The 27,583-nt window shown below is 40.2% G+C and overlaps 2 protein-coding genes across 6 annotated transcripts in view; one reads left to right on the top strand and one right to left on the bottom strand.

Moving 5' to 3' along the window:
• The window catches only part of FARP2 (FERM, ARH/RhoGEF and pleckstrin domain protein 2), a 68,834-nt gene extending 41,661 nt beyond the window's left edge, over nt 1-27,173 (top strand). For 2 of the 5 annotated variants that reach the window (XM_083506368.1, XM_083506369.1), the window contains exons 14-27: nt 8,653-8,816; nt 10,379-10,468; nt 10,792-10,925; nt 11,322-11,403; nt 12,254-12,491; nt 14,872-15,002; nt 16,815-16,883; nt 18,453-18,542; nt 19,137-19,219; nt 19,734-19,852; nt 20,540-20,703; nt 23,178-23,285; nt 24,016-24,167; nt 25,500-27,173. In XM_083506368.1, coding sequence (XP_083362494.1) covers nt 8,653-8,816; nt 10,379-10,468; nt 10,792-10,925; nt 11,322-11,403; nt 12,254-12,491; nt 14,872-15,002; nt 16,815-16,883; nt 18,453-18,542; nt 19,137-19,219; nt 19,734-19,852; nt 20,540-20,703; nt 23,178-23,285; nt 24,016-24,167; nt 25,500-25,590 — 1,715 coding nt within the window. In that variant the 3' untranslated portion in view covers nt 25,591-27,173. Of the gene's footprint in view, nt 1-8,652; nt 8,817-10,378; nt 10,469-10,791; nt 10,926-11,321; nt 11,404-12,253; nt 12,492-14,871; nt 15,003-16,814; nt 16,884-18,452; nt 18,543-19,136; nt 19,220-19,733; nt 19,853-20,539; nt 20,704-21,291; nt 21,432-23,177; nt 23,286-24,015; nt 24,168-25,499 lie in introns of all 5 variants that reach the window. The other 3 variants (XR_014526942.1, XM_083506370.1, XR_014526943.1) reach the window with 3 other exon arrangements.
• Nucleotides 1-27,583, bottom strand: part of HDLBP (high density lipoprotein binding protein) — a 257,678-nt gene that overhangs the window by 122,770 nt on the left and 107,325 nt on the right. The window lies entirely within an intron of this gene.

Below are 27,583 nucleotides of genomic sequence, written 5' to 3'. Positions count from 1 at the left end.
TTTGGAGCATTGCACAACACCCATATTTTATTCAAGACCATCATAATTAAATGCAAGATTGGTCAAATGCAGGTGCATTTTCTAGATGTGTCTGTTAACTTCCACAGAGGCTTTTCTAGTAGCTGTTGTTCTTAAATATGTTGCATGTTTTGAAATTAAGTAAAATATTCAGGATTTGTTTGGATTCCATGCCCTTCTGTTTTGTAAGTACTTGTAGGGTACTTCCCTATGAACATCTAACATTTTTTTAAAAAATAGTATTTTTTAACATCATAGTTTTTCTGTTTTAAACACATTAAATTGCCTTCATTCCCAATATGAGATTGTTCCTGAACTCTCAAACTTTTTAGGTAAGTCTGAACCTGTTATTTATTCTTAGTGAAATATAGTTAAAAATAAATTTCACAATACCATACTCAGCTTCTGTTTATCTCCAAGCTGTGAAGTTATGGACTGACAAGGTTATGTTGATTGAAGTTGGGACTGATATGCATAGCAGAAAAGAAAGGTGTTGGATCAGCTGGTTAGTTTCCAGTAGTGTGTTGGTTTTTTTTTAAGAATTCAGAATGTAGACAATGGAGGGCTGATCTAGAAGTTGTAAGGAACCAGAGATTTGCTCTGCCTCTTGATTGCAGACCTCACGGAAGACCTTGGGCTTGTGTGTAGAAAGATTTCCCTTTTTATTATACTCCATGGGGAGATCTCTTGCACTTTCTTAGTTCTCATAGTGTATTCTACTTTCTTCTGAGAAACTCGTCATAGTTCAAGTCTGTTTTGTTCAGTATTAAACCATCTATGCTACAGAAGATGAACATTTTTGTTCACCCTAGTCATATCTTGTGATATCGTTAATTTTGCTAGTTTTATTACTATTTTTACTTTTTGCTCATTTCCCGCTTCTGTTAGTACAAACCTAGTTGTTGGTAGAAAAACTTGCCTAGAATTCCAGTTTTAAAATAAATGTGCATGTGTGTTGCAGATTATAGCAAGTAGCAGCTGATTGCCTCGGGGTCAACAGGCAGGTGGGGAGCAAATTCAGAAAGTGAATGTTCCTCTGACATTAAGATACATTAGGGAAAATCAAAAATCTGTACATAATAGGTAGCTTTTTTCATAGTTGCGGAAACATCCATGCAAGTGAGTTTGCTCCATTGTACACTGATAAAGTATTTGACTGCACTTTATGGTACATGGGTATGTAGTATTAAATACTTCAGATTTTAATCAGATATACTCAAAGCATTCTTTACTGACATTATTATAGGTTTATAATCATTCTGCATTTAAACATATTTATTTTGACCCAATTAAAAATAAAGGATGAGTTGATTGATGGAATATGGTTGAATGCTGTAGCTTGACAAACACATACAGTTAAGCTTTGGCAGAACTGTCCACACATAATTTATAATGTTGTATCCATTGTAGAATTAAGTATATAATTTGCTATTAAAGCAATTTCTTTTTCTAATAATTATTTACCACTTGACTTGAGTAGTGACATGCTTATTTGCAATCTGGTTCACTTTTAAATTCAGTTTACTAACCTTAAAAGACTAATGAAATTCCTATCAGATATATTCTTATGGATGGTGTATGTGTGTTAAGCCTTTAGAAGAGCATTAATTAAAAATCTGTTGGTAATTCATTCCCATTATTGTCATTTTGCCGAGTCTTAAGCTTTCAGGTATTACATGCAATAGTTAGGCTTTCATTGCAAATGTCTCAGTACTGTTTCTCACAATGGTCACTTATCTTTAATATTCAACCCCCCCACCCAATTAATGCAGTATATATATACTTGTATGCACATGCTAAATAAATTAATATCGTGAGTTTTTTGCAGCTCTTCATGCTTAACTTCAGCTCCAGCTAGATATTTTACTCCTTGTTTGTGAAATTTTAGGGGGTTCATCCACTTAATGAAGAATTTGATTTTCAATGGTTCATCAGTACTTAAAATCGGTATGAGTGAGATCATAAGAAACAGTTTGGCATATTTAGGGCCAAGTCATAGCTTTAGTATGTGGAGCACATAAAAAATACAGACTCTCTGTATTGGCAACCGACTGCAAAGGTTCAGAACATACTGGACATACATATAGTAAAGCTATATGCTTCAAATGATTTGTGCCTTAGTATGATTCGTTTCTTAGTACATATTCAGGAAAAAATACATTTATTGGACTGGAAATTCTTACTACAACTTTTTGATCATGATCATTTTTATACTCCAGATGTTTGTTTTATACTTTTTGTTTTCTGTTGAAATTATTGATGATATATCTACAAATTTGTACTAATTTGAAATTGTTTATGCAATAAAATGAGGAAGTCTTTGATATGAATGATAAATTTGCTTTTACCTTTCATTAACAGTTTTGTTTTTAAAAAAGGCTTACTATTTTATTTTGTAAGGCTGCCTTACTTTAGAAGTGTAGTAGCTCTTGATAATGCAACGATTTATTCTGGAATACAACAGCGAATTTATCTTGAACCATTTTTACTCTGTCCTTTCTTTAAAACAAACTGGCCATGATCATAAGTTGTTGCTTTAGTCTTACATATTCTATGAAAATCTATAGTATAAATTATATACACAAACACAAGTAAAAATCTACTTAGCTTGTTTCAGGCAGATTAGTCCGTGAAGCTCACCAACATTTAACTTACAGGACAGGCCACGAAATATCTAAGTAGCCTATGCAGATTAAGGAGTTCTGCGTATCCAAATATTTTATGGCCTCTCTTGTTTAAAGCTGCTCTTTCATTATTCATACTTGATTAGCATTTTTGTTTTACAATATTGCTTTAATTTGCACAGTGAACTACATACAGCTGGACCCCTTACGTACAAGAAACCACCTGGGATTTGGGATCAAAAATCCTCAAAACTTGCTATAAAAAAGTATTTCTTCAACCATTTTGACATTTTCATATCTTTCTCATTTCTTTCTTTTACAACGCAAGCTGTAACACTTTAGTACTATTCTACAGACAGAAAGTTCCTACAACACACATTCAGGTGCCCTGTGTCCCGCTATTTAGCACTTGATAGTCAAGCACTGTTGGCACTCGGTTGTGAGCTCTGCACATTCCCAGTTGGCTGAAATTTTGACACCAGTATTAACATTTCCCTCTTTCCTAGCAATATTGATATCTTCAAATAGCCAGTCAATTTTTCCTCTGTGCTGGTGTCACTGAGGGCAGATTACAGTAATTCATAATACGGGTAATGCCTACTTGTAGGGGTTGGGGCACCAGCTTTCCTCCAGATATTGCTGGAGTTAGAGCTCCCATCATGGTCAGTGACCAAGGTTGATGGAAATTTTATTCCCACAACATCCGGAGGGCCACAAGTTCCCCACCACTGGCTATTCGGAGGCACTTGCCCTCAGTTTGAATTAGCATTGTTTTCCATCAATGGTTCCCAAGCCAAATATAGCTACCAGTTTGGTAGTTGAAGAGGATCATTTTTCTGACAGTTCAAATTTAAGTAAAATGCATCCTGATGTAGGAAACAGTATATTGACACAGTGGTAGAACTTCTTATTTAAATAGTGCTTACTATACTACCTGGAAATATGATTCCTCAGAATGTTAATCCTTAGGAGTAAATCTGATGCACTGGATGCAACTGTACTGTAATGACAATCGTATTATCAAGGGCCCTTTTTATTTTCAGACACAGAATGTAAAAGAGGTTCATCATATTTTGGGAAAGGAAATACACCCTACCGTCTCATTATAATATTAAGTTCCATTTTAAAATGCTATTTGGGAGTGTTAATAACCTCTTTGAGAGTATCTATGTGTGCTTTTGGTATCGTGCTATGGAACCATACAGAGAATTGGGTTCTGTAAATATGAATGCACAGAACCAGTTCTTTAACTACCATTGCAGGTAAGTAAAATATGCATCTTAGAACACATGGCATGGGTAAAAATGCTATTTCAGTTTTCTAGTGTGCAAGCACTTCAATGAGCATATACTGCTTAGGGGTGAGAGCAGAAGATGCTACAATTCCTCTTTTTTCTTTTTTGCTAAAGACAGCAAGATCTGGGTGTTTCCTTACTTGGTATCTGTGTGGCACTTGCAGATATGCTCAGATATGCTATTTACTTTTGTCTCTGTGCAACCATGAATTCCTTCTTTTGTACTTGTCTATACCTGTAGCAGTCATAGAAAAGGAAGACATGAGGCAAAGAATGAATTGCTTTTCTTTAAAGGCTTCAGCCTCTTATAGGAAGGGGCTACGGCATCAAGGTTTATTTACAGCTTGAAGTAGTAAATTCTGTTCTTACAATAGGGTCATGGAGAGGAGGAATAATAGCAATGAGTCTTTTTCAATGGGGTATTCAGTTTTAGAGGGGTTATAGGATCCTATTTTGATTACTCATGTCAAAAGGTTGAACAGCTTGTAGAAAATAGATTTCTGTTCAAAATAGTGCAAGAAACATGTCCTAAAAATCAGACTCTTCGGATATTCAGGAGTCACTTTTTCATATCTGCCATTTTTGGGGTCTTTTTAATGGTATTAAACCGTGTGTGGGATTGGAATGCTAGCCTGTTGTATTTTTTGAGAAGCTGTCACATTTCTTTTTGAAAGAAGATATTGTATATATACAATAGACAGCTACCCAACCCTCAGTTTTCAGAGGCACGTAGGCTGGGTGCATCATTTATGGAGCCATAGTGTGAGCACATTGGGGACTTGCTCGGTTTTCAGAAGTCGTTTTGAATAAATCACAAATCTACTTTTGCTAAGTTGTGCACTCTTTGAAGGTTCTAGACTTCATTCATTCACATAAGTAGGGTCAGGTCTGAAACTATTATGAAATCTTATCCATAGTGTCTGCTGCCATTTTATTGCATGCATACTAATATCAGCTAAGTGTATAGCGTCTTTTTAAAAACAAAGCCTGGCATACTGTAACTTGTAATGTGTTTATACAACTTGTCAATGCATCAGTGTCCAACAGAAAGGCTGATGGCTACAAACCTTTTGTAGAAGTCATACTTTTAATATACATAAATAAGAGTTTGAGGAGTTTAACATCTGATTGCTGTAGAATGAGGGGTGGGGGTGGAAGTACAAATGGATTTTTATGCATTATTGTGACCTGTACTAATGTATGTATTAATAAATGTAGAATGTAAGTTGTCTGCGGTACTACTGAAACTCACCTGCTTTCAAGAAAATCAGTTTACTTAGCAGTAGTTTGACTTCTAATTTTTCAAATTAGGAAATGCTTGTTGGATGTAGACGTTCAAAAGACACGACACTTGAGGACACCCCCCCCCTTTAACTGCTGTTAAATTGAAGGTGTTGTGCATTGTATTAGCTTCTCTACAGCTTAATAATAATAATAATAATAATAATAATAATAATAATAATAATAATTTATTTATACCCCACCCATCTGGCTGGGCTTCCCCAGCCACTCTGGGCGGCTTCCAAAAAAATATTAAAATACTATAATACATCAAACATTAAAAACTTCCCTAAACAGGGCTGCCTTCAGATGTCTTCTAAAAGTCTGGTAGTTGTTTTTCTCTTTGACATCTGGTGGGAGGGCGTTCCACAGGGAAGGCGCCACTACCGAGAAGGCCCTCTGCCTGGTTCCCTGTAACTTGGCTTCTCGCAGTGAGGGAACCGCCAGAAGGCCCTCGGTGCTGGACCTCAGTGTCCGGGTAGAACGATGGGGGTGGAGACGCTCCTTCAGGTATACTGGACCAAGGCCGTTTAGGGCTTTAAAGGTCAGCACCAACACTTTGAATTGTGCTCGGAAACGTACTGGGAGCCAATGTAGGTCTTTCAAGACCGGTGTTATGTGGTCTCTTTAGTCCCACTTCTGTGACATGATTTGCATCCGTCTAAAATTAAACAAACCTGCAGCTGAAAAACTATATAAAACTACTGTTTCAAAGTGCAGACCTCTCTGGAAACACGGAAGTTGGATTCAGTGGCAAAGAAAGTGCAGTTTTACACATGGTCAGACAGGCTCATCTACAGACACACACAAAAGGCACCACTAATTATAAGGCGAAAGACCTGCTTCTAAAGTTCCTTCTGTGCTTTTCATATCCACAACTTTCACTCACACTCTAAACACACATTTTCCCTCTTTGTGAAATGATACTATCAAAAGTAGATGCGGCATCCCTTCTAAATAACCAGTCAGTTGTCAGGCAGGCTGCAAAATTGTCTGTTGACTCCCATGTATAATGGGAGGCCTTTTAATAGTCACTGACTGTAAAAATCATGCTGATTTGCATTGTTTCAAAACCACTCCCATCTTTAATCTCACCCCACCCCACTCCCATGATTCTCTTCAATTCTTTTGCTTCCTGCAGAAGATGAGAGGTGGGGCAAAAGCAATTCATCTTTAGAAAAGAAAAGAAAAAAGCTGTAGCAGTATTCCTTTATCATATACCTGTTAAAATGCAATACTGCTAATGGGCAATGCGAGACACTGGCAGAGCTTTCTTTACTTAGTGTGTTTTAAGGAAAGATTTCACCCCCACGGTTGTTTCTATAATTGTGGTCATAATGTACTGGATGCCATCTGCTCACAATCTCATACACACAAGGAAAAGAATATTAGCCTTGAAACTGAGCAGCATTTTCAAATAGTGTTTTTTTTTAAGAGAGAGAGAGAGAGAGAGAGAGAAACACATTAAAGAGCGGTTTCTGTTGGAAAGGAAATGAAATACTAAAGACTCTGGGGGAAGTCCAAGCTGCTTCTTGCTTGTATTTGACTTGTACGTTCAAGCAGATTTCTCGTAAACTGCTTTCCCAGCAAGGAACAAATGCCAACAAATACGCTGGATCTTACAGATACGATACTAAAAGTCAGGAGGAGGAGCAGGGGACTGCATGAGCTGATACAATACACAGTAGACTGGCCAAAGAATGTTAATAGTTAACTTCCCTGATATTCTGAATCTCTTCCAGGTGACCTAAGTGCAACACTGTTTAGCTTCCTGAGTTAACCAGTGGGAATGCATGCACTTAAACTTCCTCTCCTTTTCGAATTGCCTCCCCTTTCTTTTGGCATTCATTACTTTTAAAAGGCTTTGCTTCCTGAGTCAAACGAGAGAGCAGTCGGTTCCTTTCAGTAGTGTAGCACTGTAGCAGAAGCCTTGCAGCTGGCTGCCCTCCAATTTCTTAATCCCGCTTCAAATAAGTGTTGAAAAGTATTACGTGCCTGTTTATTACTGGGCCTTAATATCACTTTGAGTGGATACTTTGGGGCAGTTCAGTGGAACTTTTTTTTGCTGCTTACAGTGGAATCAAGAATAAATGTTGGCCGGAGCACAAAGCTTCATGCTGTCTTTCTGAGGCTGTACAGAATGGAATTTGGAGTGGGAGTGGCAGACATATCTGGGGCAGCACTTACTGGTGTCAGCGTAGGAGCCCTTTCTGGCATTACCCTGTCCAAAACAGCTTTAGCATTGGAATAATAATGATAATATATATTAATTATAACAGGGGAAATGTCAGCCATAATTCAAATGCAAGAAACTTTCAAAATGCATAAGTAGAGAAGCTGTTTTGCTTTGAAAGTGAGGGACAATGGGATGAACAGCCTAATTTTGAAGTTTTGTGCTCTAGGTAGCAAATCGCAATGCTAGGGCTCCAGAATGCTTAACATTGCAATTCGGATCTGTGCCATTTAGTTCCCATTTCGTGCAAAGCTCCTGTGCTGGACTAGATGGGCCTTCAGCCTGATCTAGCCTGATATTCTTACATGATACTGGTCATGGAATTTGCTTGCATTAAAATTGAGAGACCTTCTCTGTAGAGAACAGTATTTTGTGAAATAGCTTGCTTGCTCTAAAGAAAAGCTACAAGAAATGGAAACTTTACTCTAGCTTGGTAATGTTCACAATGCTAAAACATTGTTTTGGTAAGCTTCTTTTTCATTCCTTGCTACATAACAATTACGTTGTGCCGCGGCTGTCCGGACACACCCTCAAACATTACTTGACAAATCAAATAACTTATCTCCACCCAGTTAGTGATGCAACATGGTTTAAAGACTGTAGAGGAAGCTGTATTTAGTATGGGTAGCTATTTAAAAGCTGCTATGTGGTTACAAAGTCAGGAAGGGCATGCAATCTGCATTCTCCCTATTTCTAGTTTCATATTTCCTATCCGTACGTACACAGTTTCTGAAATCAAATGCATGCTGAACTCTGAAAACATGGAGCTTTCCCATTTTTGTTCTCCTGCTTTCCGTTCCCTGTTTTTCAGGGCCATTGTGTCTCTTGTGCTCTATTTGCAGAAAGTAGTAAGAACTCGAACTCTCCACGAGGAATATGTTGAAGCAGTATATTGTGGTCTTGATCTGTTGAGCCATAGCAGAGGAAATGGGATTGTTGTTGTTATAGGTTGCTTTTGTTCAAAAGTCTAAATTCTTAGCTAATTCCAGTTTGACCTCCAAGAAATTGTACCTAACATTTTCAAAGACTGCTTTAAAATATTTGTGGGCTCATTTAAAAAAAAAAAAATTAAGCAAACCAGGGGAGACAACTACTTGCAAGTGTTATGTCGATTTGGTGATGTGCCTGGTGGTATTTTGTTGAAGCAAAACCAATTTTTAACCTCTTTCTCCTCCCCACTTCCTTCCTAATGTGACACTTAGGTCCTCAGCTGTCTTCCTTTGTAATGAAGAGTCCAATGACTCTGAACCCCTCGTTTCATGTGAATATGAACACACCTGGCCAGGGCTCATCTCCCCTTTTGAGTCCTGTCCTGAGCGATGTTGGTGGTGCCAGGATAGAAGAAGAGGATGAGGCAAGGCGTAAGGTAAAGCAAGGACAAGGAGGGTGATTTGTGTTTGTTTGTTTGTTCTACTCTTTCCACACACAGTCCATGGTTTAAACCTTTGTGTCCAAGTTGCCCCCCCCTTTTTTTCTTTTTTCTTTTTTGCTCCGGAGCTTTCCCTGCAGAAACCCACTCTTTAAATTTCAATCAGAGGAAACATCAATCCACAGAAAACTTTGAAGAGCGGGTTTTCACAGGGAAAGCTTGGGGCAAAACAAAACAAAATATACCACTTGGACACAGAGCGTTAAAGTGCAGACCTCTGCATAGAAAGAGCATGGCAAAAGGTAAGCGTACATAAGCCCTTAGATATTAGCAATGTGCAAATCTGCCAGTGCTATACTATCGTACTGTCTTGTGTACTATTAAACTTCCCACACAATGGTTTTTCTTGACCTGTGTTAAAATAAATACATGACACTTTGCTACTATAAAACTGCTAGAAGGAACAATCCTTTGTTCCAGCTGTTTCAAAGTGAGATATGAACTAAATGCTTCTCTTTACCTCAAGAGCACCATTTTTGTCCTTTCTGTTTGTGGGGAATAGTTGTACTGTAAAACATTAGAGACAGTTATAGAAAGTACATTAATTCCAACTCTCTGAGTGCTTTTAATCCACTATTTCTTGTCACAAACAGATCCTTCTCTTTAACACATTTTTCAGGTGCGAATGAGCTGGTTTTGTTGTTTAGCAAGCTCAGCTCAACCCATAGACAGTTTATCTTATTTAACAACCGTATTGATTACTGCTGGTGAATCATGCTGGTAAATCAATTTTGGTAAACGTGAAATTAACTAGAACGAAAGGCAAAGCCCTTATTTTGCATGTCTAAGCAGGAGGGAAATCAACCATACAATTAGGAGTTCTATCTTCCCACTGCAAAAATCATGAATTTTTTGCACCTTTGTATCTTACACTTAGAAGAATTTGGGAAAGTTTGGGGTTGGGCATTTTTGTGTTTGGAGTATGTTCCATAATCCTAATCTAGGACTTTTTCTGTTGAAAATAATACAGTAAACCTCAAGGTTGTGGTTTGGTGCCTTATCTGAGGTTAGATGAGGTATATTAAAAAGCAAATTTGTGGCTTCCTGCACCCATGTTTCTGTTTCCATCAGGCTCAATGTGACAATGCCAGTTACCATCAGTGTCAGGAATGTGCACTACTAGTTGAATCCAATCTGTGAATTAGGGCCACTGCTGGTTAGTTCTTACCATATCTGCTTGGTCACAGGTAACAGTGTGTTTCAAGCAACCACCTCTAGATCAGGATCAAGGTGTGGCTTAACAAAACTCATATTCACATCTCAGGTTCAGGATTCCTACTGCCTCATCTGAAGAATACATTTGGTATATTTGATTCAAATATTTCCTTTAAAAGCCACACACTTCAAAACCATTTAGAGCAGGAGGCTTTGGTTTTGGCTCTCCTTTTATATTGGCACATCTGGATGGTCAAAGGAGTCTTATTATATAGCTCAACCAAGGTTTCTTAATAAGAAACATTTTCTGTTTCATTTATTTGGGATTTGCTTTTATCTTTCAGAGGTACCCAGCAGACAAAGCCTATTTCATTGCAAAAGAAATTCTTGCTACTGAACGAACTTATTTAAAAGACTTGGAAGTCCTAACTGTAGTAAGTGATTTAAACCCACTTTTCCCTAAAAAGAGTTGTTTAATAGTTGTATGTGTAAATTGTGAATTGTAAATTGTGTGTTATTGCAGTCCCTTAGCCTCAGGGTAAAATTGGTTATAAACTGGAATTTCCCAGATGGAATATTTGAAAATGTCTCTTGTGCATCTTGTTTAGAGTATGTGTCTGCTGCCAAAGAACTTGTTTGATATTGTTGAAATTTGTTTGCATGTTGTTGTTTTTCTGGGTTCTTTGATACTTTTTACATTGCTGATACCAAGAACAGGAAGCCAAACATCTGCTTCTTATTTATCTCTCCTCTGCAGTGGTTCCGCAGTGCAGTTGTCAAGGAAAATGCCATGCCTGAAGGTCTCATGACCTTGCTGTTCTCAAACATAGACCCCATCTATGAATTTCACAGAGGTTTTCTGAAAGAGCTTGAACAGCGGCTAGCACTATGGTAAGTGTTAACAGCATTGTGAAGGCAAACATTTGAATCTGGTCAAAAAGAGTAGAAATATGGTTTCTTTGTTTTAAATTTTCAGGTCTGGCATGCCTATTTTTGCAAAATGCATATAAACTTCAGAGAGGTTTAGTTGATAGCATACAGTGTTAACCCTTTTCTTCCGTTTTTAAAATGATTATTTGATTATTGAGACTCCAATTTGAGCTACAAATTGAAACAGGAAACATGGTTAGTTTGCTGAGAAATGAATGGAAACAGTTTTGGAACTCTTTACTTTTATAGTTATTGTTAGTATGCTTTAGTTTTTAGAAAACAGTTCCTACTGGAAAATAATTGTAAGATTCAATTCCCCAAGAGCAGGAGCACAATCTTCTCACACTCTCATTGCAGGGAGGGACGTTCCAACGCTCCCGCGAAAGGAGATTATCAACGGATTGGTGATATCTTGCTGAAAAATATGCATATGCTAAAGGTAGAGAAATAACTCCCAAGAATCTGTGTGTTCCTTCATGTTCAGTGGGCTGATTAATATATAACATTAAATCATTGTTTAGCGATGTGTACTCAAGGAAGGAGCCCAGGCGAAATTCTTGCATGCGCCTTCTAGCCTGCTGCTCCTGCATGACTGGACTGAGGTCTTCAGCAGTCTTGACTTCCATTTTCATAGAATCATAGAGTTGGAAGAGACCACAAGGGCCATTGAGTCCAACCCCCTGCCAAGCAGGAAACACCATCAGAGCACTCCTGACATATGGTTGTCAAGCCTCTGCTTAAAGACCTCCAAAGAAGGAGACTCCACCACACTCCTTGGCAGCAAATTCCACTGTCGAACAGCTCTCACTGTCAGGAAGTTCTTCCTAATGTTTAGGTGGAATCTTCTTTCTTGTAGTTTGAATCCATTGCTCCGTGTCCGCTTCTCTGGAGCAGCAGAAAACAACCTTTCTCCCTCCTCTATGTGACATCCTTTTATATATTTGAACATGGCTATCATATCACCCCTTAACCTCCTCTTCTCCAGGCTAAACATGCCCAGCTCCCTTAACCGTTCCTCATAAGGCATCGTTTCCAGGCCTTTGACCATTTCCATAGAATCCTGATTTGTTACCTATGAGCCAGATATTGTGGTTTAAAACAAATTCCAGTCTGTTTCAAAACAAGCTGCTTTCAAATTCTGGGTCATGAAAGTGTCTTGTTTGGGTAACAGAGTTTGCTTTAAACCACAGGATTTGGTTTGTGTGCAATGACAGCCCATGATTATGTGAAACTGAAAGTAAATGCTGCCAGAGCCTGTACTCATGGCCACATCTTTTGTGATCCTACAGGAATATACCACCTACCTGAAGAAACATGATGAAGTCCTGTCGGAGTTAGAGAAAGCAACTAAGCGCATAAAGAAACTGGAAATGGTTTATAAGGAGTTCGAACTCCAGAAGGTTTGTTACTTGCCACTCAACACTTTCCTGCTGAAACCCATCCAGAGGTTAATGCACTACAAGCTGATCCTGGGGAGACTCTGCAAACACTACGTGCCAGATCATCGGGACTACACCGACTGCAGGAGTGAGTGAAAGATCAGACAAATATCTGCAATGCCAATACTCGACACATTCTGTATTCTCATTTTATGTTGCTGATTGACAGAAATTCGGTTGTCTTGGTAGAAACAGTACAGTCGTAGCTTGGATCCTGAATGCTTTGCAAGTCAAATGTTTTGGCTCCCAAATGCCACATACCTGGAAGTGAGTGTTCCCAGTTTGTGAACGTTTTTTGGAACCCAAACGTCGGATGTGACTTCTGCGGGTTCTGATTGGCTGCAAGAGCTTCTTGCAGCCAATTGGAAGCTGCACCTTGGTATCCGAATGTTTTGGATGTTGAATGGACTTCCAAAATGGATTCCATACGACTTCCGAGGTACCACTGTATTACTACAAAACGAGTTCATCTGGTTTCAGTTATTTTTAACCTCTAGCCCAGTGTTTCCCAACCGGTGTTCTGCGGCACACTAGTGTGCCGCGAGATGTTGCCTGGTGTGCTGCGAGATGTTGCCTGGAGGGAGGCGGGCGAGTCCAAAAAAGGTTGGGAAACACTGCTCTAGCCTATGTCAACCTTTTCCAGGCATATATGACAACAGGTGAAGTCAAGTTCAAGCCATGACTTGAAACTTCTTTTGCATCCTAGCTTGAATTTAGGCTGTGGGTGTATAGGAAGTACAGTGGTACCTCACATTACAGACGCTTCAGCTTACAGACTCCGCTAACCCAGAAATAGTACCTCAGGTTAAGAACTTTGCTTCAGGATGAGAACAGAAATCGTGCGGCGGCAGCGGGAGGCCCCATTAGCTAAAGTGGTACCTCAGGTTAAGAACAGTTTCAGGTTAAGAACGGACCTCCAGAACGAATTAAGTTCTTAGCCAGAGGTACCACTGTATTGGGACCAAACACTTTCCTTTTGAAGTTAAATCACTTAATTTTGTTTGTGTGTGTGTTTAATAAGTATCCTGTCCTACATCCCCAAGGACCTGGGTTGGCAAATGTCATGGTGATGCCCAGTGATTGACTGGTGGGCATCCCTACCCACCTGTTGGGTGGGTAGTGTGGTGTAGTGGTTAAGAGCGGTAGTCTCGTAATCTGGGGAACCGGGTTCGCGTCTCCACTCCTCCACTTGCAGCTGCTGGGTGACCTTGAGCCAGTCACACTTCTTTGAGGTCTCTCAGCCCCACTCACCTCACAGAGTGTTTGTTGTGGGGGAGGAAGGGAAAGGAGAATGTTAGCCGCTTTGAGACTCCTTAAAGGGAGTGAAAGGCGGGATATCAAATCCAAACTCTTCTTCTTCTGGGGAGACTACCTACTATTTTGTTCTACTTTCTGTGAACAGTGTGACACTGAGCCAAGAACTGAGTCACACCATCATCTTACTTGCACTTAGTCATGTGAACTGTCTCCATTGGAAAATACTGAGTCATGTGAATGCTGTGACTATTGCAGTAGTTAAGTTGTGAACATAAAAGTACAAACTCATCCTTATTGGCTTTGCATCATACATCTCCATTTAAAATACAAGTGAGAAGAGTATCTGCCATAGTTCTTATAGGTGGGGCTGTGTGCATTCTGCAGATATAATATACAGGGCAAAATTGGATATCATGGATAAATGTGTGACATTGGACCAGCTCATTACTGTCAAACATAAACGGGTGAATGACACATATTCTGCCTCCTAGGAATTATTGTGAAATTGAGTACTATAGCAATTAAGAATAATGGAACAGTCTCAGCCTTAACCTTTGAAGAGTTGTTCTAGTGAAAGTTGTAAGCAAATAAATCTGCACAAAAAGCCCAGTACATGAGTAAAACTGCCCACCATAATAATAATAATAATAATAATAATAATAAATTAAAGACAGCTGAGAAATTTGGGTTACAGTCTCAGAAGCCAAAATAGAGTTATTACACATATCTCTGTTACTGTCCCTGGGCTTATATACCGTGCTTGCTTCCAAAATCTCTGTCTTCCATTCCTTACTTTTCCACCATCTTCTGCAAAATATATTACTGCATTTTGAACACCTATTTCTTGGATGTAAGGTATAATAATTATGAAAGTGCAACCATGTTTGATTTTGCAGAGTTTATTTTGAGCACAAAATTAGGTAAATACTGCCATTGTGACTAGTAGCTGTTGATACCATAGCATTGCAAGGTTTGGGTAGGTCTAATTAAAATGGCATGGTCGTGTATGTTTAGGCTAGTCTGTCCACTTACCAATCATTTGGAGATTTCTGTGATTGTGTCTTCTCTTAAATAAGTACATGTAACGTTCCATTTTTCCTTTTGTAAAAGCAATGTTCATACACTGCTTCAGTTTGGCCTGTACTTTTGTCCATGCTTCTCTGATTGCTTGGTTTGGAGTAGACCTTTTCTTTTCTAATTCCCTTCTGCAGGTGCACTGAAAGAAATCACAGAAATTACATCACAGCTTCAAAACAGTCTCATCCGTTTGGAGAATTTCCAGAAGCTAACAGAGTTACAGCACGACCTGCTTGGCATTGACAACCTTGTAGCAGCTGGCAGAGTAGGTAGTTCTTTCCATATTTTAAGACCTATGTACTTCAGTTGTTTCTGACCTTTCTTCTTGCTTTCTTCCTTTATGGGATGATGGCTTTAGAGGTTTTACTGGTTTATTTCAGAACTAGGGAAATCCAGTATGTTATTTATAAAATATATATCTCAATATTGAAACTCTCATGAATAACCATTCAAAAATTGTATTTGCATGTACTTACCGAGATGTTTTAAAGGTTGGCAAAACAATGTGAGAAGAGGCTCCTTTGAAGGGCCTTCATTTCAGGGATCATAGGCATTGTTTCAGTTTTCCCAGTCCTTCAATTAATTTCTGATCCACAGAGGTAACAGGGACCAGCACAAGTATGATGCATGCATGGGTGTGCAGACTCTCTTCATGTATTCATTCATCATGGACAAATCCTAGGGAAAATATTACTTGCCCCTTAGACATTTTGAGGACTCTTAGTTGTGTACCACAGCACTATAAAGAGCTTTGGAAACTGGACAAACATCCTCCCACTTACGCATGTTCCACTCGCGTGCGATTGCATATATGTGCAGTGCCAAAAAATAGATAAATAGACTCATATAAATGAATATAAATAAATATAAATAGACTCAAATGGCGGGAGTCAGCTGGAGAGTTCTTGACGCTTGTAAAGAAACCCTCCCCGGAGCCCAAAGAGGACATCAGATAGCACAGAGGAAACCCTGGGGAGACCGGAGGCACAGCAGGGCTTTGTGTAGGCTGCTCAGCCTCTCCGCCAAATGGCTGATACCTGGGGTAGCGCAGCAGCAGCCACGTTCCAGTGCATCCTCCTACCTCCTGCCAGCCCCAGAGCTTAAACTCACGTTGAAGAGAGAATTGTATGGAGAGAGAGTGCGAGTGAGTGCTGGAGAATTGGGGTGGGGGGAGATTTAGAGGCTTTTTAGAAGGTACTCTCCACTTTACGCAATTTCACTTATGCGCACAGGGGCCTGGAACATAACCCCTGCATAAGTTGGGGGATGCTTACATTTTATAAATGGAAGAGGTGGTCACATAATTTGTGGTGAGCTTGGTCATTCTTCGTTTTAATAGAACACTAACTGAGTGGCCAAGTTGTAACAGCCTAGCTGTTTTAAATAAGTTTGCTCTGGTGGCCTAGATGGCTTTTGTAGCTTAGTGGCACACTTCCAGCAGAGAACTGGAAGTGGTGCTGCTGGCGATGAGGGAAATAATCAGAGCAGAGGTGACTAACCCACAGCCCAGATCTGGCCAGCCAATCCATGGGAAGTGGCCAGATTTATATCCTGGTGTGGTCAGGAGGCAAAGCAAGTCTCTGCTGCAATCTTAGTGCTAAGCACCACCACACCAAGAATAAAGACAAAGCCTTTGCCTGCTCCTTGTTCTTTAAGAGTAAATGGCAGCATTACCATGCATGCATGCACATGTGTATACACACACGCACACACACACACTGAAGTGGGGAGAAATGCTGTGTTTTTCTTTGCACAAACCAATCTACGCAAAGTAACAGGCAGCCTGTGTGTGTGTGTGTGTGTGTGTGTGTGTGGTATGTGTGAGAGAGGGGGAAGAGTATGGTGTGTGCCTGTATGTCTGGCATTGTGCTTACTGTATGTGTCCTGAGTGGGGTCTGTATGTTTAGTACATGTATATACATTGGCCACGTCCACCACTGGCATGTAGGCTTTGGAGAGGTGGGTGACTGTAAGAGAGTCCTCGGGCCAAAAACAGCCCCACCCCTAAAGTAGAGAGTGCTGCATTTCACAGAAGAGCCATCAAATGTACTAAAGCTTTGTGTATTTTTCCCCACAGGAATTTATCCGGGAAGGCTGCTTATACAAGCTTACCAAAAAGGGTTTACAGCAAAGGATGTTCTTTCTGGTGAGCTGATGCTTTTGATCAAGATTTCAACTCGTAATGAGGTTTCTGGAGCCCGTTCCCTTGTAGTAGTTTGATTGGGATTGGTCAAGGCTTAAGTTTCATGTACATATTCTGAGGAGTACGGCCTTCTTATTTGAGCCTCGGTTGTTTCACAGCCAAAATATAAAGAAGCCTTTGTATACAGCATGGACCTTTTCAGGAAATGTGAGGCAGTTGCATAGGTGGGTCCTCAAACCCTGACTTTATCCAGGCTCAGATTCTTTGCCTCCTCATGGGGCTGGATTCTCAAGAGATAGATAGCAGAATGGCCCTTAATCAGTAACTGCTTGTCATGATGGAACAGTAGTGGACTCTCCTTCCTTGGAGATTTTAAAGCAGAGGTTGGATGGCCATCTGTCACGGGTGCTTTAGCTGAGATTCCTGCATTGCAGGGGGTTGGACTAGATGACCCCTAGGGTCCCTTCCAACTCCAAGATTCTTTTGAGTCTATGATGGCTGTGTACTTCATCCAGTATTGAAAGCAGAATGCCTCTGAATGCCAGTTGTTGGGTAACACAAGTGGGGGAGCGTTACTGTGCTCATCTACTGCATGTAGGCTCCCCATGAGTATCTAGTTGGCCTCTAAGAAGAGTTTGCTGGATGAGATGCATCTTTGATCTGATCCAGCAGAGTGGTTCTCATATTCTCAGTTTGCCCTGTGGGCAGCTAATTTGTATGTGCTGTATGTGCTTGTTCCTCATCAGATTTTGATGTTGTCAGGATCCGTTCCTTAAAAGGGCTCCCAAAAGGAAAGAAAGTGGCTTCTGTTAGTTGGGCAGTCTCTTTGCTTGATCCTAATTCTGCACAGAAAAACTACAGGGTTTTTTCCCTTGGTGTTGAAGGACTCTTTGTAATCATGTATGAACTGAAAACCGGTTGGTAATAATTTGTGCCCTATAATTACAATGAGAAACTGTAAGCATAGTGTAATGCAGATATCTCGAGTGGATAAAAGTTAAATACTTTTATAGAGAAATATAACAGACAGTGATAGTTGGTTTTGTTACTGTTATGCTTTACTGTGAACCACTTGCAGCACAATTTAAAGAGAAAACTTACATTGGTTTGCAAATTTATTTGGTTTGCAAATAAAGCTACAAAGGGGTTTATCCAATGGTTGTATGTGTGGAGGGCAGCTTGCCAACAAATTTTGCTATTTTTCTCTTCCCTCTCTGTGGCCTCTGCAAAGGTTTGGGGAGCCCTCTGAACAGTGTGAGCTGTATTGTTTGGGACCGCAACAGGAGGGATAAATTGTGTATGGTTTGTCTGCCTGATTCCAGGCAATTTCAAATTCCTACTGCAGCCCCAAACAACACAGCCTCACTGTTCCAGAGGAACCCCTAATTCAGTGGAGAGGATTTTCAGAGGAGCTCAGGGGCTCCAGAGCAGGAGAAGAGAAAAAGACAATAGTTGCTTGAGCTGCTTTCTACTTATGCACTCTTTGGGTGTAACCCAAGGATTGTGACAAAAGATAGAATTGCCTTTTTTTCCTAGTACCTAAATGATTTTTTAAACTTTTCCATGCCTCAGTTTTCAGATATGTTGCTCTACACCAGCAAAGGAGTCACGGGTACCAATCAATTCAAAATTCATGGCCATCTCCCTCTGCATGGGATGCTGGTGAGTGATACATCACACAGCAATCAAACATCAAAATAATAAAATGTGTTTCATGTTAACCTGGGCTTCCTCTTTATACTGAACTTTTAAGGGACTCTTGCGAAATGTTAACAGTTCTGGTTACTGTAGTTTTCTCCAGTCATTAGTAGACACAGATTTTTGGGTTAGATTTAAGTAGTCAAAAGAACAAGCACTGCCAGTTTTTTGGCATTGGAGTAGCTGGGAAGACGAGACAACTCTTGATTGTGCTTTTGCTATTTTCAAGGCTAGCTGGATGTGCTAATTGGTGTTGCTTCCACACCAAAATGCAACATTCCCTTCCACTCCTTAATGGAACTTTTTTTATGTGTCTGTGTTTGATTTTCAGCTGATAGTCCTCGATCCTCCGGTGAGTAATATGCCAGTGACTACTATGCTTAGCAGCTGCTGAAGTGACAATGCAATTGTAGCTGATAGTTTTCCCATTAGAAACAAAATAGAAACGAAATACTTTTAATGTAGCTAGCTGCTGTTGTCAGACCATTTCTTTTAGTTCCTAGTGTAGATGTGTGTGTTGTTGCTCACTGAGTGATGAATAAATTTCCTTTATTGTAGGTGGAAGAGAGCGAAAACGAATGGTCTGTCCCTCATTGCTTTACCATTTATTCAGCTCAAAAAACCATAGTAGTAGCAGCAAGGTAAGCATTTTCTCAGTGCTCAGTTGTGAAAAGGTAGGAGTGTTAAAGCACTGGTAAAATAGGCGTCTTTCAGTGTGTGTATATGCCACTATACCCCAGGCTGCACAATGTGGGAGACCACACACTCCCTGAGTCATTATGCAGTCATCTGTTGAGGCAAAACCTGATTTCCCCATGGGGTAGTGCTCCAAGCTTACATTAAAGTGCAATAATATGTTGCTTCCTCTCATCTTTATGAGACTTCAGATTTCAGGAGGAATAGAAAAAGATCCCGAAATGTGTTGTGGTTTTATCAAACCTGAATTTGTGTGGAATTTAAAATTGTTGAGGCAAGCTTCTGCAGTTGCCAGAATGGTAACATTGACTGCAAATTTTGTTATTTTAGTGGGAATTTATGGAAACATGAAATTGCTCTAAGTATGGGGCAAGCAGTGCTTTTCTTGAACCATAAATCACAAACGGCAGCTGAGCTCTGAAAACGTGCTTAGCCATCATTCCTGTCTCTATTTTTCAGCACTCGTCTGGAAATGGGGAAGTGGATGGAAGATCTAAATATGGCAATTGAAATGGCCAAGAAATTCACTGAGAAATCAGAGATGTTTCTAGAAAACTCAGTGTGCAATCGTTCTAACAGTGAGTAGCTTTCGTGCCACTTGTGATTAGTGATTCTTGGCTAGTTGTGCACACTTCAGGCTTCTGAGATGGAAATGGTATAGATTACGCAGCCTTCAGTCTTTTTCACTAAGTAACATTCCATACCCTCTCTGATGCTCCAGATATTTCAGGCTTGGCAAATAAGAACTTCCAGCTGTTAAAGCAATAATAATGAAGTTTATAGTGTGTAATCCTTCCTTACCACCCTCTTACATAGGAAAGTATTCATCCTTTTAAACCACAGTTCACTTACCAATCTGTGGAAGTCATTGAAATAATATCCTGTGTACTCCTGAATGTCTCCTTATCTATGGATCCTCCCGCACCACTGGGCCACTGAAGCACACTGTGGCATTCCTCAGGTGGAAATTATATATTTCCTAGGAATCCCCTTCTGCTACAAATCGAACCCTTCTAGCTTCTGAGCAAACTTTTCAATATTTTCCCTATATAACAGAGTGGGACTTTTTCCTATGCAATAACTTTGAGGTGTCCTATCCTTCAAACGATCGATTATGAAGGTCGTGGATGTCAGAAGGAGGGTAACCCATGCATGCCAATTCCTTTTGTGAGGGGAAGATGCTATTATACGTCAGCAATCCTTGCCGCTATCACCATCCCTGTGGCCACAGCCTGTTAAATGTTTGCTCCCTTCTCCCCCCTCAGGATCCTCAGATGAGGTATCTCTAGAACAGGAGTCCGAAGAGGACATACATTCTTCTCGTAGCTCCCTGGACAGGCAGAGCCACCACCGTGCCAATACTACCATGCATGTATGCTGGTACCGCAACACCAGTGTCTCCATGACAGATCACAGTGTGGCCGTCGAGGTACCCAGCAGCAGAGCACATATCACTATCACTTTCACTTACCACTCTGTCTGTCTTGGTTGCTGGTTTCTCTGCACTGTATACATGTGTGCGGTTTTAACCCCCCCATTTCCTTCAATAACTTCAGTGGTCTTGTGTGTGAGAGCAAATGAATGAGTAACCACAAGACGTCTGAAGATGTTCTTCGTATGTGTGACTGCATGTTTCCATCATGTTCTCAACAAGGGTGTGCTTTGGAGAAGAAAAAAGATTAAAAGGGGGGGGCCTTCCTTGATATATCAACAGCTGCCATTCACACTAAAAAGCCAATGAAATAAATCAGCTTTGGGGTTATGAAACCAAAAGTTTGAAATCTTGCCCACTGAGAACCCTGTTTTAGGTAAATTTGTTAAATCTTTCTGATTTCTCCCCAAAGCACCGTGGCCCCTTGCACTGCTGATCTTAGGACTTACAAATAATGAACTTCATAACTTTTTTTTTCTTTTTTCATACTATTTCTTTTAACAGACCTTTTCGTGTACTGCCCTTTCTTGTTCTAAATCACCTTTTTCTTTCTTTTTCTCTTTGCCCTGCACCCTCTCTGCTCAGTTTTCTGCTCTCTTGCTGTTTCTCCAGAGCTTCCTCCTCGCTATTTGCTGGGCCAGACTCAGCGGCCCAACACAATCACCCATGTTTGCTGGTACCGGAACCAGAGCCTATCCCTGTCTGATTATTTGTGTATGATTCAGGTAAAGCTGCTTCACTCACTCTCAGTATTGATAGGATCTATGAAGACGGTCATTTTCTACTTGTACCATCTCGTTATAGCTCTCTTAAACACTGTTCTAATGTGCAGAAACAAGGATCTAAAATATTGGAATGAATGGTAAGACATCCTTTAAGTCTCTTGCAGAAATCAGCCAAATTAATCCCTTTATTAAGAAGAACCCTGGATACAGATGCCATTGTTTTGATGCATTTCATTTATCCTGTAGATTAGATAACAGCAAGATAGGTTCCTTCTCCCTCCTGTGGGGCTTACTCTTCACTTTACCAGCATGTTAACTTAAAAGTGGCATTGCTGCCATGTGCTCTGCAGGGCTTTTTACTGTGTGCTTTCCCTCAACATTTTCTGTCTTCTAGTTGTATTGCCTCCTTAACTAAGAATGCAAGCTCTGTGTGTTGCTTACTGGTTCTTAGCATGTTGTAGACAACAAAAAGCGGGACTTAAAGTCGCACAGTTAACACAGCACGGACATGAATCAGTTGCATCCATAATTGTTCTACCCTTTCAGAGGAGGAAATGCAGTACGCAATGTTATCACTGTGAAAAAGGGGTGTGTGCACAAATGGGCATTACATTAGTAGCTGGCATACCTGAGAGAAGACACCTTGGTGCAGGATGCCCTTCAGAAGTTGCTAGACACCAACTCCCCTCAGCCGCAGCCACTTTGACCAATGGTGAGGGGTGATGGGAGTTGTAGTCCAACATCATCTGGAGGGCACATTGGGTTCACCTGTCTTAGAGCCTTTTTGGTATGATCAGGAAAAGCCTGACTCAAACAACCTTTAGTGGAAACAGTGAAATATCCTATCTGGACTGAGTGGATCTGAATGGGGAGTAGGTGGCTCTGCCATAGAGCAGGAGTTCCTAAACTGCCGTCTGTGGACTACCTGTGGTCCATGAGGTTTTTGCAGGTGTTCCACAGCATGGCTATTTTAAACAGACATTCTATGGAATGCAAATTGTAATACAATAAAATAGAATATAAGAAATAAAAGCAAGAAAAATGCAATTAAAAACCATACAGCATCTAGCACGGCACATTACAGTTACTACAAGTGGAAAAACCAGTTAAGTGGTTTTCAAGTTTCGGAACCACTGCTACAAACTGGGGAAAAAAATAATGCTGTCTCACTTCCCACCTCCTTAAAAACCTGGGGGTCAAATGCTAAAAAAGTAATAAATAAAAGGACTGTTGGGGCAATTGGGGTGTTTTTGCTGGTCTGCCAGTAAAATAAATATACACAATGCTTGACAAGCACTCCAGTGTTGTAGTTTCAGAGCAAAGAATCCCAAATAATTTGTTGGGGGGGGGTTGAAATTTTGAATGGCTCCAAATTACAGAACCATGGAGTTGGGTGGTGGCTTTATATTGCTCAGTCATTAACTTCATCACAGGGAATAGCCAATAAATGTCTGTGTTACACACCCATGCTCCAATATTGCACTGTCTGGAAAAAATAAGGAACTTTTCTAACTGCACTTGGCAAATTGTAACACCACCATAAAAAGGTAACTTGTATACTTCTTGCACAAAATATCTAATCGTACAAAAAGGCTCTGAAGCAGTCTTTCTCAAATTCAGTCATCCCCTAGAAAAAGTTATTTGTTTTTTGAATCTGCAATGCAAATTTAACGGCAGGTTTTTGTTGAGCAATTGTGGAGAATGACTACTAGTCACTTACACTATATGTTCCTCTCTTCCATGTAGAACCAGCTGTCGGGATACCTACTGAGGAAATTCAAAAACAGTAACGGCTGGCAGAAGCTGTGGGTTGTTTTTACAAACTTCTGTTTGTTCTTCTACAAGACGCACCAGGTAAGATGGATGTGGCACAACTTCAAGATGGTGTTAGGCATACATAGGAATGAGATGCAATATGCCTTATGAATCCATTCCTAAAGGCTTTCTTCATTCTTTTCATTCTTTGGTACATTTTGTGAGTGTTGCTGCTGTCAGCAACGAGTTGAATGCTCCAGCGCAGCTTCAGCCAGTAGTCATTGGCACATCTTTCTGGCGATTCACTAGGCATTGCCAGATCACAGTAAACTAAAATTGATTGTAATATGAATAGCATGTCTGGTGCTCTTTAAAAACACCTAGTTGGAGAAAATTGTAGACAGGGTTCCCAATTATGGCTTTAGTTATGCTCTCCAGATGGCATACAATACCTAGAACTTGGGAGAGCTAGTTCTCTCTGACTGTTATATTTGTCCTGGCTGGGAACCGAGGGTTTTTGTTTTTACTTGTAACTTCATGTATTAACTCAGTGGTACATGGTGGGTTTTAGTACAGGCAATGAACATTTTGTGCAGGCATTCCGTTCCTGACCCCTGCGTCTATTGGCGGAGCGCACATAAGCCTGCTCTGCCTCCATTCTGCTCTCTTCTGGCTCTGAAAGGACCTGTGTGTCAGTGGTCACGTGGCAATTGGGCGCATGTGGAATGGTTGCTGCCTGTATTTTCTTTGTAAACTGCCCTGAAAATGGTGGTTGTAGAGTGGAATGGACATCTGTTAAATAAAGAATAAAACTTGGCTGTTTTTTCAGGATGATTATCCATTGGCCAGTTTACCACTTCTTGGTTACACTGTCAGCACACCCGTAGAGGCCGATGGCATTCAGAAGGATTATGTCTTCAAACTGCAGTTCAAGTCCCATGTATATTTCTTCAGGGCTGAGAGCAAGTACACCTTTGAGAGGTAAGTGTGCTTCCTAGACATAATTTGCAAAACTAACTCGTTACCCCCAGTTACCATTTTGACAAATGTTCTCTACTAATTCTCCTGGTAATGAGTTGAGGAAACTACTAGAATTTCACACAGAAGTCATGCTTTCTGTGGCCTTGCCTATATTAATGAATGAGATAACTTTTGGTGGGTTCTACTAACTTCAAAATCTGTCAGTGAAAGAACTCTGTGCAAAAGTAGCTCAGATTGAAGTTGTACATATATGGACATTTGCACATCACCTGAGAAATGCTCTCTCTCTCCACCCACCTGGAGCAGGTGGTAGAGAAGTGAAGGCCTAAAACTATATATATGGAAAAGCATCCCCCCCAAGGCCTTTCCCATTTTTCCAGTAAGGGGTGGACTATTTACAGCATTAGGAAATTGCAATTCCTCTATATTGTAAATATGTACAATTCAGATCCATTTCTGTTTGGCTAAAGAGATACTCTGGCTGTGTTCACACATACCATATGGTTTAGTGGAATGAGCCTGAGTGAAGCCTTGTTTTACCAGTTCTTACTGATAAAAGTTTTTGTTTGTTTTTTTATAAATTTTATTTATATCCCGCCCTCCCCAGCCAAAGCCGGGCTCAGGGCGGCTAACAACAATAAAACTTGTTGATGACTGAGACGTTGTGTGTGGTTGCAGGCAACGTGCACTGCGATCAGTGATGGGACCAGTCTAGGCTTTACAATAAAGATTCTTTAGGAAGATGTGCTTAATGTCCCAAACCTGATGGTCATTCTCCATAAAGATACAACTGTGCAAAATCACTAATGAATAGCACCACTGACTCTACTGAGTCTTCACCATCTGGGCTGGGTGAGACAGTAAAACTACTCATTGGCAGCAGGAAAACCAGGAGGAATTTTTTTAAAAATTAAAATTTAACTTGGGGAGACCCTTCCTTTTGAGTTTCTGTGCTCTTCATAAAAGTGATTTGGTGTGCATATTATACTCATCTAGGCAGTGGAAAAGAGGGGCATTAACTGCCAGTCCCCTTCCTTGTGGGTTAGGACTCCCTTCTATAACTCTCCCTTTGCACTATAGTAACAAACCTAGCATAATTGTACAGACCTTTGTTCAAATTATCAGGTTACTGTTGGGATACTGTGGCTCCTTCTTTACAGTACGTTAACTTTTAAGTGTTAGTCTGAGTGTTAATCTTACTAAAATCCTCAGCAAAATGGAAAGCGAAATATTAATATTCCTACTAAAAACTATTATGCAGCACATTCAAAGAATGATAGTGAGTAGGTAACGAACTAGGGCCATGACAGTTGACTTTTTTTCTCTCGTCAGGTGGATGGAAGTAATAAAGAGAGCCACAAGTTCTCCAGGGAGATCCAGCCTCTGCCTTCCTAAAGATGAAAAGGAAAAGAACACAAACTGATAAAAGCAGAGCTGGGTCTCTGTTGTAAGTTAATTATTTGCAGTATGGGGGAAAGGAGCCTGAGCATGATAGTAGTAAAAGGAACCCATCTGCTCCCTCCTGTGGCCAAGTTAGCTGCCTCGTGGAAGATGGTGAATTTTGCTAGTATAGAAAGCTCTATCATCGAAAGGGACTGCAAAGACTCTGGGGAATTCAGTTCATGAAAAAAATGTGGCTGCTGGATTTACATGACTTGCTTCTTTTGTTGGGGTTTGGCCAATATTAGTTCTCTGGCTTTCAAGTGGTTTTCTATTATTTGTTAATGCTCAGTCTCAACTAAATAATCTGTCTTTCCGCCTACCAGCCATACATGCCTCACATACTGCAAGCAATGTTCACATTAATGTTAAGATGGAATTTCTCCTCACGGTAGAGCGGAGTGCTTCAGAAAATTGCCAGGAAGCAACTTCACCCTTGTTAGTTTTTATTTGGGTAGTGGGCATGAGAAAAGAGGATTCCACATTCAGTTTGAAGGGGTAGAAAAGTATACAGAAGATACTGAAGTATGCAAAGATGAGGATAGCGGACCTTTTAGTGTGTCTGTACCGCTGCAGATAATGTTCTGAGTTCTCTGTCTGTTCTGGGCTTGAGAGTGGTGCTTGTTATGTTTTGGCTAAGTTCTTTTAAAAGTTATATGTATACAGAGAGTTGGAAAGGAAAGGCAGCTTCAGCAATAACCAGTCCCTGTTTTTATTACCTCAGCCAAAACATCTATTGTAACAGATGTCCAATAAGCACGCATGTGCAGCAGTAATAAAAGCCTAGTAGTGTTTGGGGGGTGACTAACTATTAAAGGGTTTATTCCTTCATTAATGACACACCTCTACTCCTTAGTTCCTTTAACAGTGACAGGCCAGGGTGGGGGAAATACTCAGGGACTTAGTATGAGAACTGGTGCAGACATATATTTAAAAGTACATATTCAGGAATTAAGGCAGATCAGTTGAAACAAGTACTGCACAATGGCAAGATAATTGAACCCCCCCCCTTTTCTCTATAGTGCTATTGTCCCGAGATCATGGAGGCAGAGCCTACGCGTTTTATTTTTTAAGTTCATATATTTCTTTCATGGGACAGATAAGGTTTATCACGTTACCCTTGGATAGTAGTAGAAAGTAGTCTGCTGGTTTGAAGACGGTCTTTACTTGTCACGTTATACTGTGTTGAGCAACAATGTGGTGATGGGTAGTGTGCTTTAGAAGAAACTGAGGTAAAAAAAATATTTATATATTGAACACTGCATTTTGAAGTATGGGCAATTAAAGGAGGGGCAGGACATGGGAAAAATACAGATGTCTTTATTACTCCTCATATTGACCCTTAAAACTATGTAGGTCAGTCTTTTAGGTAGAAGGTTGGGGTTGGTTTCCCACTTAGAGGGCAAAGGGAAGGTTTGTTACATTTTTTTGTTTGACATTGTCATTTATAAGGAAGCTACAAAGTGCTAAATATTCTTCTCTACTATTATGGCCATTCAATATACATTAATGTATTTTTTTATTTATTAGTGTCTGTTTTTGGAAATAAACTATTGTAGATCTCTAGATGGCTCACAAGCAGTTTGTCATAACCTAATTCTTACTCTGTTCAGAATTTTCAATATAAAAATTACTCCCGTATCAGCAGTGCCCACATTCTCATTTCAAATGCATAGTTTTCCCTATTTTATTAACTTAAGACCTCTAGTGAGCTGTGGCTAGCCTACAACTGAATCCTGATCAAGGCTTAACCAAAATTGTCCACAACAAAAAACACAACTGAGAGTTGAAGGGGGCCTTGTGGGCAATCTGTTTCAAGCCCCTGCTTGTCGTAAGAAATCCTACAGCCTTCACAACAGATGGCTGTACAGCATCTGCTAGAAGAGCTCCAGGGAAGGGAGAGTCTACCACGCCCCTAGGTAAATAATTTTACTGTTGAATTGCTGTTACGTTCAAGATGTTTCAGCTAATGGTCA

The sequence above is a fragment of the Podarcis liolepis genome (assembly GCF_965112155.1).
Source record: "Podarcis liolepis genome assembly, chromosome: 5".
Lineage (NCBI taxonomy): Eukaryota > Metazoa > Chordata > Lepidosauria > Squamata > Lacertidae > Podarcis > Podarcis liolepis.
Note: the sequence above shows the minus strand (reverse complement) of the source record. Positions and strands in the feature narration are given on the sequence as shown.